General features: G+C 42.4%; 1 protein-coding gene across 5 annotated transcripts in view; it reads right to left on the bottom strand.

Annotated features, from left to right (window-relative positions):
- OXR1 (oxidation resistance 1) overlaps positions 1-15,338 on the bottom strand; it is a 414,124-nt gene that overhangs the window by 59,096 nt on the left and 339,690 nt on the right. For all 5 annotated transcript variants that reach the window (XM_019551781.1, XM_019551803.1, XM_019551790.1 and 2 more), the window contains 2 exons: positions 10,605-11,401; positions 2,715-2,883 (listed from right to left, as the gene is read on the bottom strand). In XM_019551781.1, coding sequence (XP_019407326.1) covers positions 2,715-2,883; positions 10,605-11,401 — 966 coding nt within the window. The remainder of the gene's footprint in view (positions 1-2,714; positions 2,884-10,604; positions 11,402-15,338) is intronic.

Raw genomic sequence — 15,338 nt, 5'->3', positions numbered from 1 at the left:
AGCAAATCCCAGGACGTTATTCTCCCCTTCTCCTCGGCCTTGGTGAGGCCGCAGCTGGAGTACTGCATCCTTCATCCCATCTCTTTTGCACAGTAGGAAGGGGAGGTTCATTTAAATTCCTCTAAAGTTGATACAAACTAGTTCTAAGAATGCTAGAATGCCAAAAAACCCACCATGACAGAAACGTGGAGTACGATAATCTACAAGAATGATAGGCAACCCCTGGCATACATGCCAGTTAGTGGCATGTGGAGACATTTTCCTAGGCACGCCAGGTAGTGGGTGAGGAAATTATTAAAAAATGTCAAAGTGATACTCTGGCTCTGGAGCAGCCACAGGTCTCAGAGCCACAGTAGGCACCAGGGGTGGGATCAGAATACAGGTAGGGATGCTATGTTCTGCTGACCCCAGGATGTACCCTTTAGCCCAGCCCAGCCCAGCCCCTGGAAGGCAGTTGCTGGTGGGTAAGCCTGGGGCCCAGGGAGGCACTGTGGAGGTCTCCCAGTTGGCTCAGTCCCAAGTGCTGCCCACAGCAGCTGTTTCCAGAGCCTGGGGGGCTCCTGTGGCTGGGCCACGCAGCTGGGTCCTTGACCTCAAGGTGGATCTACTCCACTCATGCTATGCCCAGTGTGCAGGGAGGCTGAATCCAGAGCCGGGAGCTCCCCCCACCCTGAGTCTGGCATCCTGCCTTGGCCAGGTGGCATTCTTTTGCAGATGGCGTGGCTACGGCCCATCCCCATGGAGCTCTGCAGACCAGGCTGACCAAACCTCAGGTGCTGCTGGGTGTCCCTGTCTGCCTGCCATGGCACAAGTCTGTGGAGCCACAGGGCAGCCCCTGTTTCCCATCTGGCACCTGCTCTCCTCCAGCTACCACCTTCACAAAAGCTTGGCTGGGCTCGGCTAGCCTGCCCGCGGTGACTCCCCCTGCACTTGCTTCTCCCCACATCACCCAGACCCTGCCCCAACCGCCTGGCCCGAGCACCCAGGACCACAGCGCTGCCCGTGCCCTGATGGGATGGGGCATCTGTCTTCCCAAGCCCTGTCCCGGCAATCCTGAGCCTGGGCTCCCCCTGCTCCGGGACCATCAGGGAGGCCTGAGTGTTTTGGCCCTAGTGGCTGCTGCTCGGGTGTTGCTGCCTCTGTCTGGTAGATGCTGCCCTGAACCAATGGGCCCAAGCCGTAGCCAGTAGCAGTGGAAGACCTGGGCAGCAAGGGACACCCCCTCTCTCTCTTTCTCTCTCCCTCTCTTGTCTGTTTTTCTCTTCTTTCCTCTCTTTTTGCATCTTCTTTTTTCTCTTCTTTTTCTTTCTGGTCTTTTTCTCTCTTCTTTCCCTTTCTTTCTCTCTTCTCTTCTGGTTTCTCTCTCCTTTTCTTTCCTTATTTCTTTTTTCTCTCCTCTCCTTTTCTCTCATCTCTTTTTTCTTTTTTCTCATCCACTCTTTTTTCTTTTTCTTTCTCCCTTTTCTCTCCTTTCTTTACCTTTCTCTCTTCTCTCCTTTTATCTGTGTCTCTCCTTGTTTCTCTTTTTTCTCTTCTCTTTTTCCTCTTTTCTAGCTCTTTTTTCGCTCTCTCCTTTCTCTTCCTTCTCTCTTTCCCTTTTTCCCCCTCTCTCTCATCACAACATGCTTAACAAAACAAAAATACACAAGTACAAAGGTAGAATATGAAGTTACTTAGTCACCAGGTTTAGAATTTTTTTGAAAACCCGGTATTTACTGTGAGGAAAAAAAAAGCAATATTTCCTAATTATATTAATATGCAGTGCATCCTACCATGTACTCCCTGCCCTGGTTTTGGCTCTCTGGAATGCTGGTACTTCAGCATCTTACAAGGTAGGTATTGCAGTTTTTCCAGTACTCCAGCCAAAAACATTGCATACCCCTGGTCTAAGGCACATGGGTATACATGTCTATACATGTGCAAGGAGCCTGCTCCAATGTACTGTGATTCCAGCACACTGGAGCAGACTTGACTGAGTCTGCTGGAATGCGGAATTTACGATGCTCCAGCAGCATCCAGCGTCACATATCAGCATCCCTGTGTTGAAAAATAGCAGCGGGGCCCTTTAAAATAAAGCTCGTTTGATGAGCCCTCTTGGAGCTGTGCTAATTAAAGCACCGCCCTGCCTCCCAGAGCACATATATAAACGCTCATTGCCTGTGAGAAGAAATTTAGTGCCAAGTCAGATGGGCCAAGTTAGGTTTATCTAAGGCAGAACTGTCAAACTGATCCAGTCCTCCAGATCAGATGAGTGGTGCAGGGCCAGACTGAACTTAGACCATATGTATATTCCAGATCCAGCACATGTCCTAGAGCAGCCAGAGGGGTGCTGTGTGGGGCATGGTCCTACTCCAGCTACTTCAGGGCTGTGCCGTATGTGACATCTGCTCCACAGCTCTGGGACATAAGCTGGAGGGGGTACTGTGTGAACGCTCAGGGATATCAGACACACCTAGTATGCTACTTGTGGGTCAACTCAAAAGACCCATGAGCAGCACCAAAGGCTGGATGATACGGCTTAATGGGCTGAATCCAGCCCACGGACCACATGTTTGACACCCCGATCTAAGGCCTGTAATGCTTAGGATACCTGTAGAGATTTGCCCTTTATTATGCCAATACGAAGAAGAGAGAAAAGCTGGATGTAGAGGAAGATATGGCAGATTATGTTGATATGGGAAAGCTGTTGATTTTACATGCTGATCTTTTCTTACCTTTCATGTGGAACAGCAAACCAGTACTCATGTTTCTTATCTCTCTGTGCATATTGCTGCATTGTTGCACTTGCTTGAGATACAAATGTTTTTCTCATAGGCCTCCCAATTCTGAGACACAAAAACTTGTGAGATCGATGTCTTCTCTTCTCTTTCACAAGAGCAGAACCTATAATTGAAAAAAAAATAAAGAGTCTGTAAAGTTCTGTGGCAACAAACACCTGTGTTTGCAGCAATACTGTCAGGGCCTCTGAGCATGCCTGGCTAGGCTAAGTACCTGAGCTACCACACCTGTCCCTAAACCCTGGCTAATACAGCTTCCCCAGCTCTTTGCAGACAGATTAGCTACTGAAAGTGGTACTTATCCTTTATAAGCACACCTGCAGTCTCAGGGTGCAGGCATGCCTTCACACAGCCTCCATCTGTTCTGTCAGGCCTCATGTTCACTGCCCTCCAGTTCTCAGTTCTGGCTTTTCTGACCCTGATCTTGGATCTCCCCTGACTCCCAGCACTAGCCCACTTGCTCTGGTTTCCCCAGCATGCCGACTCAGCTTGACTTCCTGGAATCTGACTTTGGATCCTCTTTGGAACTCACCACCAGTTCTCTGACTCTTGGCTCCTGACCTCAGCTTGTCTTGAACTGCTGTTAACCTGTGTCCCCATCCTGCTGATCCCCAGGTTTCCCCTAGTGGCCTCTCTCAGGAATAGCCACCTACAACCTGGCCAAACCCTCACAAATATAGCATGCATTAACTACAAATCTTTCTTTATTATTCATTGATAGCAGCACACTTACAAGATGGGAAACTCCCTTCTTGAGAGCACAGAGGCAGAAAGGGATCTTGGAGTCATTATTGACTCCAAGATGAACATGGGCTGATAACGCGAGGTCACGGTTGGCAGGGCTAACTGGACCTTGTTGTGCATCCACAGGTGCATCTCAAGTAGGGCCAAGGAGGTGATCCTCCCCTTCTATATGACACTGGTCAGGCTGCAGCTGGAATACTGCATTCAGTTCTGGGCACCGCACTTCAGGAGGGATGTGGACAACATTGAGAGGGTCCAGAGGAGGGCCACCTGCATGATCCAGGGACAACAGGGCAGACCCTACAATGAGACACTGTGGGACCTGAACCTGTTCAGCCTTCACAAGAGAAGGCTGAGGGGGGACCTGGTGACCATCTAGAAACTCCCTAGGGGGGACCAGAAGGGTTTGGGAGAGACCTTGTTTCCCCTAGCGCCCCCTGGCATAGCAAGGAATAACGGCCATAAGTTACTGGAGAGTAGGTTTAGATTAGACATCTGTAAGAACTACTTCAGTCAGGGTGGCTAGGAGCTGGAACCAACCTCTAAGGGAAGTGTTGCTGGCTCCTACCCTGGGGTTCTTTAAGAAGAGGCTTGAAGCCTACCTAGCTGGACTCATTTGAGTCCAGTTTTTTCTCCCACCCAGGCAGGGGTTGGACTTGAAGATCTACAAGGTCCCTTCCGACCCTACTTCTATGACAGCCCTGCTTATTTTGAAACAAGGTCTGCATACAGAAAAGCAACACACAGGAGTAATGCCAAGATAAATATTTGGCTTTTTCTAATTTCTCTCTCCTCGGTGCCTCAAATTCCACATTATTATATTGCAATCTTACAGCTAGGATTAAAAAATGCATCAGGACGTATAAAAATTCTTGATCTGTAGTCCAATACTGAAGTTGTTTTCTATCCTCTCCTATTGTTTTAAAAAAGTTTTACATTTTATGAAGTGTAACCTTACTGAGATACTAACATAAAATAGACTTGCAACACACGTTTACAGGAGAAAAACTGTAACGTTTTAGTTATGTGTCCATTTTTTTAAATCAACTCAGTATATTGGGGTTTTTTTTCCAAACATTCCATTTTTTTTAAATGAGGCTAAATATCTTTCTTGCAAAAGACCTTGAAGTTAATACAAAAAACTTATTTAAGCACATCAGAAGCAGGAAGCCAGTGAGAGAATTGTGACCATTAGATGATCAAGGTTTAAAAGATATGCTCAGGGACGATAAGGATGGCAAAGAAGCTAAATAAATTATTTGCATCAGCTTTTACTGCACCAGATATTGGGAGAATTCTCATACCAGATCAATTATTTCTAGTAGATAGGTCTGAAGAGTGAATCACACTGAAGAGAAAAATAGAAGATGTTTTAGAACAAATTGATAAATTATACACTAATAAGTTGCTAGGAATGGACAGCATCCACCCAAAAATTTTGAAGGAACTCAAACAAAATGTCATCAATAGTATGTAGCTTATCATTACAAACTGTCTCCGTGCCAGAGGGTAGGCAGTTGCCAATATAACACCCATCTTCAAAGAGGGCTCGAGTTCATCCTGAATTACAGACCTGTGAGTCTCACTTCCATCCCTGGCATACTGGTAGAATCTATAATAAAGAATAAAATAATGCACAAATATAATGTATTGGGGAAGAGTCATCATGGTTTCTGTAAAGGTAAATCCTGCCTCACCAATCTGCTGGTGTTAAGTATGTGGACAAGGGGGTTCCAAAAATGCTTTTTACAAAGTCCCTCACTATAGGCTTTTAAAAAAATAAAACAGTTTCCATGGGTTCTTTCAAGGACTGAGAGCTTGAGAAAAAATAGAAAGCAAAGGTTAAAGTTAAATGGCCATTATTCAGGATGGAGGGTAAAGGTGGGGAAATCACATGGATATGGGTTGGGCCTGATTATGTTCAATGTTTTCATCAATGCCCTGGAAATGAGGATGCACAATGAAATCTCTAAGTTTTCAGATGAGATTAAATTATTTCAGGTATTCAAATTCCAAGATAATGGAGAGGAACTGCAGAAGATCTCCACAAATTAGTGGGCAAAAAAGGCAAATGAACTTCAATGTTGAGAAGTGTAACACAATGCACCTGGAAAAAAAAAATGACCTCAATTTGTATACAAGATACTGGGTTTTGAGCTCACTGTTATGAATCAGGAAAGAGACATTGGAGACATTGTGTAGATACTTCTTTAACAACATCAACTCAAATGGGAACAGTGACCAAAATGGCTAATAAAATGTTGGGCATCATTAAGAATGGAACTGAAAACAAAATGGACAACTTTATCTTGCTACTATACAAATCCCGGGTGTGCCCACACTTTGAATACTGTGTGCAGCTCTGGTCTTCACATGTCAAAAAGCATACATCAGAACTGGAAAAAGTTCAGAGAAGGGCCACCAAGGTGATCAAGGTCACAGAGCAGCTGCCAAATCAGGGGAGACTAAAATGACTAGGACTCATATTTACTCTGGAGAAGATAAGGTTGGGGAGCCTTCAACTACCTGAAGGAGGGTTACAAAAAAGGATGGAGCTAGACTGTTCTCAGTGTTGGCAGATGACAGAACAGGGACCCAAGGTCTCAAGTTGCAGCAAGGGAAGTTTAGGTTAGATATTAGGAAAAACTCTCTCACTAGGAGGATAGTAAAGCACTGGAAAAGGCTCCCTAGAGACGTTGTAGAATCTCCATCTTTGGAGGTTTATAAGACCAAACCTTGGCTGGGATGGTCTAGTTGGGGACAGTCCTGGTGTGAGCAAGGGGTTACTGGATGACCTGAGGTTCCTTCCAACCTATGACTCTTCAGTTTGCAAAGGAGGAGCCTCTATGATATAGAGGTCTATGAAATCATGAAGGGTATTGACAAAGTGAATAGGGAACTGTTATTCACCAAGTAACAGAATACTTGGGAGCACTCACTAAAATTAGCATGAGACAGGTTTAAAAAGGAACATGCAAATGCACTTTCTTTTCCTTTTTTTTTAAACATAGCACATCATGAAACTCATGGAAGATTGTAAAGGCAAATAGTACAGCTACATTCAAGAAGGGAGTAGACAAATTCATGCATGATTGGTCAATTAATAACTATTAAACAGAAAGACAGGGATGTGTTTTCTAAACAATGACGGTGGATACCACGGAGGTTAGTAAACAGGGAATACATCACTCTAAATCTACCCAGTTCATATGCTCTTTCTCTAAAGCACCCACTACTGCCACTGTTGGAGACTAGGCAAGATGGACCACTGGTCTGCTCTAGCACAACACTTAGGATTTTATAATGAATTGCTGCCGTGTAACTGAGATTGCTGCCACTGTCACTAAGATTTCTTCACATTCTAAAGTTACTTCCATGTTATTACCATAAAAATTAAGAATTGTGAGAAAGAGCATACAATTAAGCATATTGAATGTTGTATTTTAAAAAACAGCTCAGAAGAAAAATCAGTAGATTATACCTGTTGGCTGTATAAGGCAGGGGTCAGCAGCCTATGGCCCCATGCTCATCTGACCTACAAAGAGGCTGGATCTATCTCAAGGTATCACAAAGCAGAAGCGGCACGTAGCTATGCTGAGATTTGTGGTCCATGGAAAGGAGCCGAGTTGCCAACTCTGGCTTGGGGTGACAAAATATAACTGATCTGTGGCATAAGGAAACCTTCCTGAACTTTTGATAACATGTATAGATTAGCAAATCAGCTAAATAGATAAGGAACAACCCCAAATAAACTGTCCCCTTAACAGGCTCTACATTTCCAATACCCATAACACCAAGTTCAATCCAAAGAAAACCCTTTTTTTTTTTTTTTGAAGACAGGATTGAATGAGATAAGAGTCCTAGATTTGAAGGGGAAAAATGCAAAACATTTTTTAAGGTTCTGATCCTCAATTGTGATAAAAAAAAAGTACTAAGCAGAGCTCAGGAATGCATAGAGATAATTTTAAGTTGTTTGGGTGTCAATCGTATTTCCATGTAAATTAGAGCCAAAAGCTTCTCTAAATTATTCAGGTTGTCAACAGCAATAGGGGTCACTCAGACAGCCAACCATATAAAACATGAAGACCTCAAAGACCGACTAAAAGCCCAATACACTTATGAGAGATCAAAGCATTATCTCATTTTATACCAAAGAACTGAGACAATGAGCTTAGCAGATATACAATATTTTAGAAGGAGCTGGGAACAGAACCTAAATTTCCTAAAATCCTAGTCCAGTGTTACAGCCAAGAGGTATTTTCATTCCTTCAATTCTGTATATTTAACCTTACCTCATGCAAATCTTTTCCAGAGAGCTCTTGGAGAGATATGAACACATGCCAACTAATACTACAAGGGATAACCAGAAACATAAACATTTAATTCACATTATAAAATAAATAGTGTTTAAAGAAAGACCCAAATTCATCATTGTATCTTACGTTGTTGGGATAATTATGTCTAAAAAACTATGAAGTGCCTATGAAGTGGGCAATTTCCCATTTCACTCATTTACTTACTGAAAAGCTGCACAGGTATTATGACCAATATTTTTACCCACACAGATTATCACTGTTGCTGGTCTCATCAGATATAATACACTGCAAATTTAGAAACTGGGTTGTATATTATGAGATTTTAGTTCTATGGTAAAAACTTGAACGCAACTGAAAATGTGAAGATAACAGTTCTTCTTTAATAGTCCTTTTAAATGTACAATTAAACAGAACTAGTCACAGTGAACCCTGCAAGCGATACTTGTTCAGGACTCTTGTGGCCTTGTCTGGTCTCTGAGGGTACTGCCAAACCAGACTAGACTTGGCTTCCAGAATAAGGGGGGAGCCCAGACTTCTAACTGAGGATCCTGGTTTTTCAGTCCTTTGCATTCCCTGGTTCTCTGTGGCTTTGACTTAAGGACTGGCATATACAGTAAAATCTCTTAACTGGCACCCCAGGGTAAGGGGACTGCCAGTTATGTAAACACTAAAAACTCTGGTTATCTGAAATAACCCAGTGGGGGGGGGAGGCGCGTAAGAGGAGGAAGGGCTGCATGCAGAGTGGCGGCAGCTACAGGGTGCAGTGCAGAACGGTGGCAGTATGGCAGAGAGGTGCTCAACACAGGGCAGTGCATGCGGAGCAGCTGCAGTACAGTGGAGCAACAGTGTGGAGCAGTGGCAGCGCAAGCTGCCATGTGAGCTTTCCTCTGCCCCAGCCCCATGTCTGCCCAGAGGAGCAGCGAGGGGGAAACCTGGCAGTGGCCACACAGAGCAGTAGCATTGCAGAGTGGTGGGTGGCAGCAGCTGCCACCGCATGTGAGTTTTCCACTGCTCTCTCACCATGTCTGGCCAGCCAGCCAAAAAATTACAGTTAGTAAAGCATTCCGGTTACTTAAATGCCAGATAGCAGAGATTTTACTGTAGATCTACTCCTCAGAGAGGGATGTTACCTCTTGTTGGGTTGTGCTGGGTCTTCCCCACATTTCAAGCGGCAAAGCAGGCAGTTTCTTCAACTGGGTGACATTTACTGGGACAAAGACTACCCAGGCAGAGGTTGTCAGCACCCCCGCAGGAGTTTGTAGTCCCTCTGTCCCCAGTCCAGCCTGCACAGTTCTGGGAACCCCCCAAAATATTCAGCTGTTTCTTTTTCAATCTTTCCAGACTCCTGAACCCCACAATCTTCCCCCCCCCAGTCTCTCTCTCCAACCTCTTCAAAGCTCCTAAAAACTTACTTCTGACCCCAGACTCCCTCGCAAGGAACTGACCATCCTTAGTTCATACTCCCCTCTCTGCAGTTGTGCTCATCTCTCCCCTCCCCTCCCAGCTTCCTGGGGGTGGACCATCTAATTTCATTGATATTTCAAAGCTACTAAGACTCTGTGGATGCTACAGGTCCATCTTGTCCCACAAGTTCCACAACTCTGGCACTTAGGAGGGAATCTATTAAGCCTTCTTTCCATGTGTGCTAGCTTTATAAGTAAACTGAGTTGTACAACATTTTAACATATGAACAATATTAACACAGAAAGATTATATAAACCGCACTCTGTCACAGAACCTATGCTCACAGTACAGAAATATATTATCTTTTTATAATAGATATAGGTGTCTTGACAGAGAGAAAAAAAAAGTTAACACTGTGGCTAAGGACAGACATTCAAAAAGCTTGAGCCTGAATTGATTCAATCTTTGCAGGGTAGTCTGACCTGGCTAGGTTGAACTGGTGCACAGGCATCTCAGAAATGCAGGCATATGCCTGTAATAGCTCAGGTTAGAAACTAGGGGACACCTGTGCAGTACCTTGTTGGTAAATATCCTTAGAATTGACCTTTAGGAAGAATGAAGATAGGTAGAAAATCAAATATTCGCTTATTTTCTGCCTTCTATCAGGCTCTCCTTTGCTGGGAAAAGCTTTTGTGTTTAACCTCATCCAATTTCAGTACCATAAAGAGATGACACAATAAATAAAATGAAATGCGGAACACTGTATCTTAAATATCTCAACCTTAACATTACATTAAATCACTAATAACTTTTATAATTACATAACCTTTAAGTTCCCATTTAACTCAGCCACACTGCATATGTTCAGCATCAAAAAGCAAAGTTCATTCATAGAAGGTCTTTTTGGGACTAGGGTTTAATTGACATAATGAGGAGTGCAGTTTGTTCAGTTCAGGACTTAAGACAATCCAGTCATGGCCAATCTGAAACTTTACTAATAATATATGATATTTGAATATTATTGTAAAGACAAAAATCTAGGCAGATAAGTAGAAGCAACATAGACAAATCCTAGTCTCTTAATCCTTATACTTTATCCCGCTCAGCAAAACCATATCTTTTGTAAAGAGCAAATTTTTCCAGACTTCAGCAGCAAGATGATGTCTGACTTCCAACCAGGGAGAAATTTCATTATGCAATTACAAGGGTCTCAGTTTTTCCTATGAACAATTTACAGTAATTAGGAAAATGCATTGCAGGTTTACTTTATTTATTTATTTTTAATTACGGAAACACTTTTGTAGTACTGCAGAGGGTATACATAGCATGCAGGTTACCTGAAAATAAACTCTGACTTGCTCACCTTCCATTTGTCCATCTCCTTCAGCCACCACTTTGTGTTTAAATTCGTTTTGTGCATCGTGCTGCATGTTTTCTCTTTGTAGTTTGGTTTGTTGCATAGTATGAGTCTTCCAGAGTTTACGAAGCTCCTCCACTTCTGTCTCTGAATCTCGAGTTCGTTCCCTTACTATCTTTCCCTTCCCAATTGTCTCTCTCTTTTGAGAGTCTGTAATATCTTCACAAGGCAGACGTTCTTCCCTTTTCTCACTCTCTCCTTTTGGTGTGGTGATCAGCATGGTATCCTGATCTGTGCAAACCCTTACATCTGTGCTATGTTCTTCACTATGCACGGCTCCTTGCAAAGACTGCCAAAGGATGTTTGCAACATTTTCCCCTACATTGTCCTCTCCTTTCTTTATTTCCTTTTCAGCAGTTTCTGAACTTATAATATGGGTACCAAACCTTCTGTCATTTACAGACAGTTCAATACTGGATTTTAAATCACTAGGAACATGAATTGAGTCTGAAACTATGGTTAAACATTCTGCACTAGTTTGATTTATTGTTTGGACAGATTCTGACGAAGCTCCGGAAGATTTGTCTTGTCGAAACTCATCTGAAGAAACCAGTTCTTCGCGTATTGGAGAGAGTTCTGATTCTGTGAATACATCTTCTGAAAGCGACTCCTCTGTGCTTCTAGGGGCAGTGCTGGCACTATCGTTCCCAGTATCTCGAATCCTTGAGTCCATTTCATCTGTATTGCTTCTCGTACTCTTCTTGAAGTGGCAGAGATCCCTGGCAGATAACTGTTCTATCTCTCTGTTAAGCAAACAAAATGAAAGTATAAGTGCTTTTCATGTCTTATTTCATAAATGTAGTAACTAGTAGTTAATGCTGAAAGGAACTAAGGACATTTAAACAAAACGTTAGTACGTAACATATTGCAATTCTTCTTTACATATGATCAGAAGACAAACTGTACGCTGAAGACTTACTAGTATAGGAATATGGGGGAATTCCTTCATAAAGCAATTTAACTCCATTAAATTGCTTTATGAAGGAAACTCTTGGGAAAGGCTCTATTATATTGGCAGAAAAGCTTAGATGGGTAAAAGAACTTTGCTGTTGCAAGCTCCACCTATACTAGGAGGTCTGCTACTTTATAGTAGACCAGACACATAGCAATACATCTCTACCTAACATGTTAAGCAGGTTTTCTCTACTGGTGGGACGCAAAGGTCCTCTGGATTGCGGCAGGGAAACCGGAAGTGCCATGACAGGGCTTCCGGTTTCGCTTTTGCACGCTTGGATTGGCAGCTGGGGATGCCCCACCATTCTTTGATTGGCTTTTGGGGGATACCCTCCCTTCCGCCCCGCTCGTCAACCAGCGCGACCAGGATTTTTTTACCTTATGTAGGTGGGACATAAGGTGCAAAAGGTTAAGAACTATTGTGTTAAGTGACTTTTCTCATCTAAGATATAGTTATATCTATACCTATCTGTATAGATAATTATATTATTAATCTAAGACTAAACAGCTTACAAAGTGGACTAATACAGACAATATGACAGAATGAAGTACAGACAAAAAGAGAACACTTATTGGTTCTACTATTTAAAAGAAACAGTCAAATTCTATAGCCACTTAAGTTTATGCCTTCACCTCCTGCCCTCAGCAGCAGCAAAACTATACCTCTTTCTAGAAAGTGTTTTACGTAGACTTCATCCGACACTCAGTATATCTAATTAAATTTATACTGACAGCTTAACTTGGACATCCACAAGATTCAGATCTATTTATTACATCTCCTCTTGAAATCCAAGTTGTTCAATTACTAAAACAGATCAGGATTAATTTTCTCCTTTCCATCTCAGATGGGTTACAGGTTAATTTGTTTCGGTTGTCAGTCATATAGATTACATTCCTTGACTAGTAGTCTTAACGAACCAGTTATTTGATTTTTTGAGTAAATATACCAATAGGAAGTGCCTGAGTAATTCTAAAGCCAATTAAATCTGTATTGCAGTACACATATTCCAACAGAGATCTCTTCTAATTATCAGCATATACTAAGTCTTAACTGAATCAAAAACTGCTCTGCTCTCAGAGCTGCTGCATTAGGGCTCTCTGATCAGTCTTAATGAGGCAAGGAGCTGGTTCAGCTGTAGCCCTTCGCAGTCTGTCTGCCAACCCCTGCTTTCCCCAGAAATAGAGGCACATGGGACAATTCAACCCACATGTCCATTTTTGAGTGAAGCATGGGCATAGGTAGAACTATAGTAAGAGGCAGCTCTTGTCTGCTTTATGCTGCCCAGAGAGTCCTAATGCACATGCCATAGCCCTTCCTGGGCTGGCTGTGCAGTTCGGGCAGAAATGTTATCTGGAGTAGCAGCAACTGGTTGAGAAGCCCTTAGGGTGAGGCAGCACCTACTTCTCAACTGGGGATGCTTGCACAGGAAAGTGCTGGAGGAGTGCCCCAACTCTGAAAAGGCCAAGAACTGGCTTAGACCAGACATATTATTTATAGGCCTGTTAGGGGTTTGGAGACAGTAGTAGTTTGTAAGTTCTAACACACTTTTAAAACACACAGCAATATGGCAGAGACAGACTTTCTGGTGGCCGGTTTTCCCCCCTTTTCATTTTCTTTTTCATTTATTTAAAAGACATTTTTAAATTCTTCATGCACACATACATATATCAAGCTGACATAAAATGCAAGTACCATAAAGCATAAGAGTTTTCTCCAGCAGGAGTAGATATAAACATAAAAGCAATCCTAGGTCAGGTAAAATTTGTAAGGTTTTTAATTCTGAGGTCAGTTATTAGAATATAGTTCTGAAAATAATCTACTTTGAAGTATTTTTTTTTAAATATTTTTTGCAGTGCTTCTTATTTTTACAGGGGAAAAAAATCTATTTTGCAGTAAAAATCGGGTAACCCAGAAAGGGAAATCCTAGAACAATCCTCTGACAACGTATGTCCTCAAACCTCTACAGACATATCACTTTTAAGGCAGTGTTGCTACATATGCCATACCTTGATTCTACTGCCATATGAATATTCAAGGAAAAATCTTAATGGGCCCTGCTTATTCACAATGTCATCCCAGAACATATTCCAGCTCAAAGACTAGTAACCCAAAAGGATTCATCCAATGTCTTAAAATTAAATAGAGAAACAATCTGAATGATCATGCTGTGCATCTGAGCTCTGGCTGCATGACACAGGGGCTGTTTCTAACCAGGTCCTACATATCAGGAACCAGGTACAGTATAAACAAAAAAAGTTCCTTGGGAAGAGAGAATGCCTTTTTTTTTTCTTTGAAAAGACATCATAAAAGGAAAGTAGCACAAGCCAAACAAGTGGTCATGTTAATTTGAAGTGACTGTATCTGTTCTTGTGATTTTAGTGTAATATTTGACACAGCCTCAGAAAGCTCATTTATAAATTAATTCAAATGAGTTTGGATATTAGTCACGTGAATTCGGTTACAGGACAGAAAAAAAATCAGTATCTAGTAAAGCTATAGCAAAGGTCACTGTTTTATTTCTTTTTATTATAATTTTATCTTCAGTAAACTAGTAAAAGGTTAGGCCGCATGTTAGTGAGAATCATTTTTACATTTAAATTCTGAGATAATGCAAAAGGCTGAAAAAATACTAATATGATTGAGAAAATGGGTAGATAGATGAAATGCAGCATGTTCTGGAAAAAGTCTCTTCTTTCAAGAGAAGGAAAACTTAAAAAAAAAACCCAAAAACCCAGCAATGCTGATGGAACTCAGTGATAGAAATTCAAAATATGGTAAAATGAGGCCCCATGCAATTTTGGGTAGCAAATGAAACAACATACAGTCAACCTATTGTGGCCCTAGTGACAAGCACATGAAATGACATCTTAAGTTCTAGACCAGGGCTGCCAACTGCCAGCTTGAGAGTCGTTAACTTGTGGCCCTCAGACCCCTGTGGCCACCTCGCCTGCTACTCCACAGCAGTGAAGGGCCCACGTGTCCGCATGCCACCAGCACAGCCCATTATGGGCCATGCACTGCTGGCACAATCCATGCAGCAGGGAGAAACCTAGGGGAGCCACCCCTGCTGTATGCAGCCAAGGGGCTACACGCCAGCAACACATGTGGCTTCCAAGGTTGGAAAGCCATGTTGTAGGTAATTCTTAAAATAGAAATCTGGAGAGTTGTTATGGCAAGTATTTGGGATCATATTGTTAGATAAAAAACTTGTTAAAAATTCTCTCTGGGGCATTTTTTCAAGTCAGCAAATTGCTTTTTATCTTGACCTACTACACAACATTGGTGAAGAGGCAGCATTAGAACACTTAAAGTTATTTAACCTCCTGTATGTAAATTTTCTTCAGTGAATGCAGAACATAGGGCTTCCTGTGTCACACTCCAGTATGCGCTGGATACTTCAGGATACCATGGTATCCTGCAATATGTTTATACACTTATGTGACTTTGCTTGATAAAGGTAACATGGTTTTACAAAGTTTCAACTTGTTTTTCCATTAAAATAATTAAGTCACATGTATTCCATTTCTGATGAAAGAATATGAACCGGAGAATTTGTGGGATAGTATGAAATGGCAGAAATAAACCTCAGCAGACTGAGAAAAAAGGATTTTTGTTTTCATAGTTTCTAGGGTCGGAAGGGCCTGAGTAGATCATCTAGTCCAACCCCCTGCCATGGCAGGAAAGATTACTGGGGTCAAACGACCCCAGCAAGGTGTTCATCTAAC

This window comes from Crocodylus porosus, unplaced genomic scaffold (genome assembly GCF_001723895.1).
Source record: "Crocodylus porosus isolate Cpor-Errol unplaced genomic scaffold, CroPor_comp1, whole genome shotgun sequence".
Taxonomy (NCBI): domain Eukaryota; kingdom Metazoa; phylum Chordata; order Crocodylia; family Crocodylidae; genus Crocodylus; species Crocodylus porosus.
The sequence above is the reverse complement of the archived record's forward strand: the minus strand, read 5'-3'. Positions and strand labels throughout refer to the sequence as shown.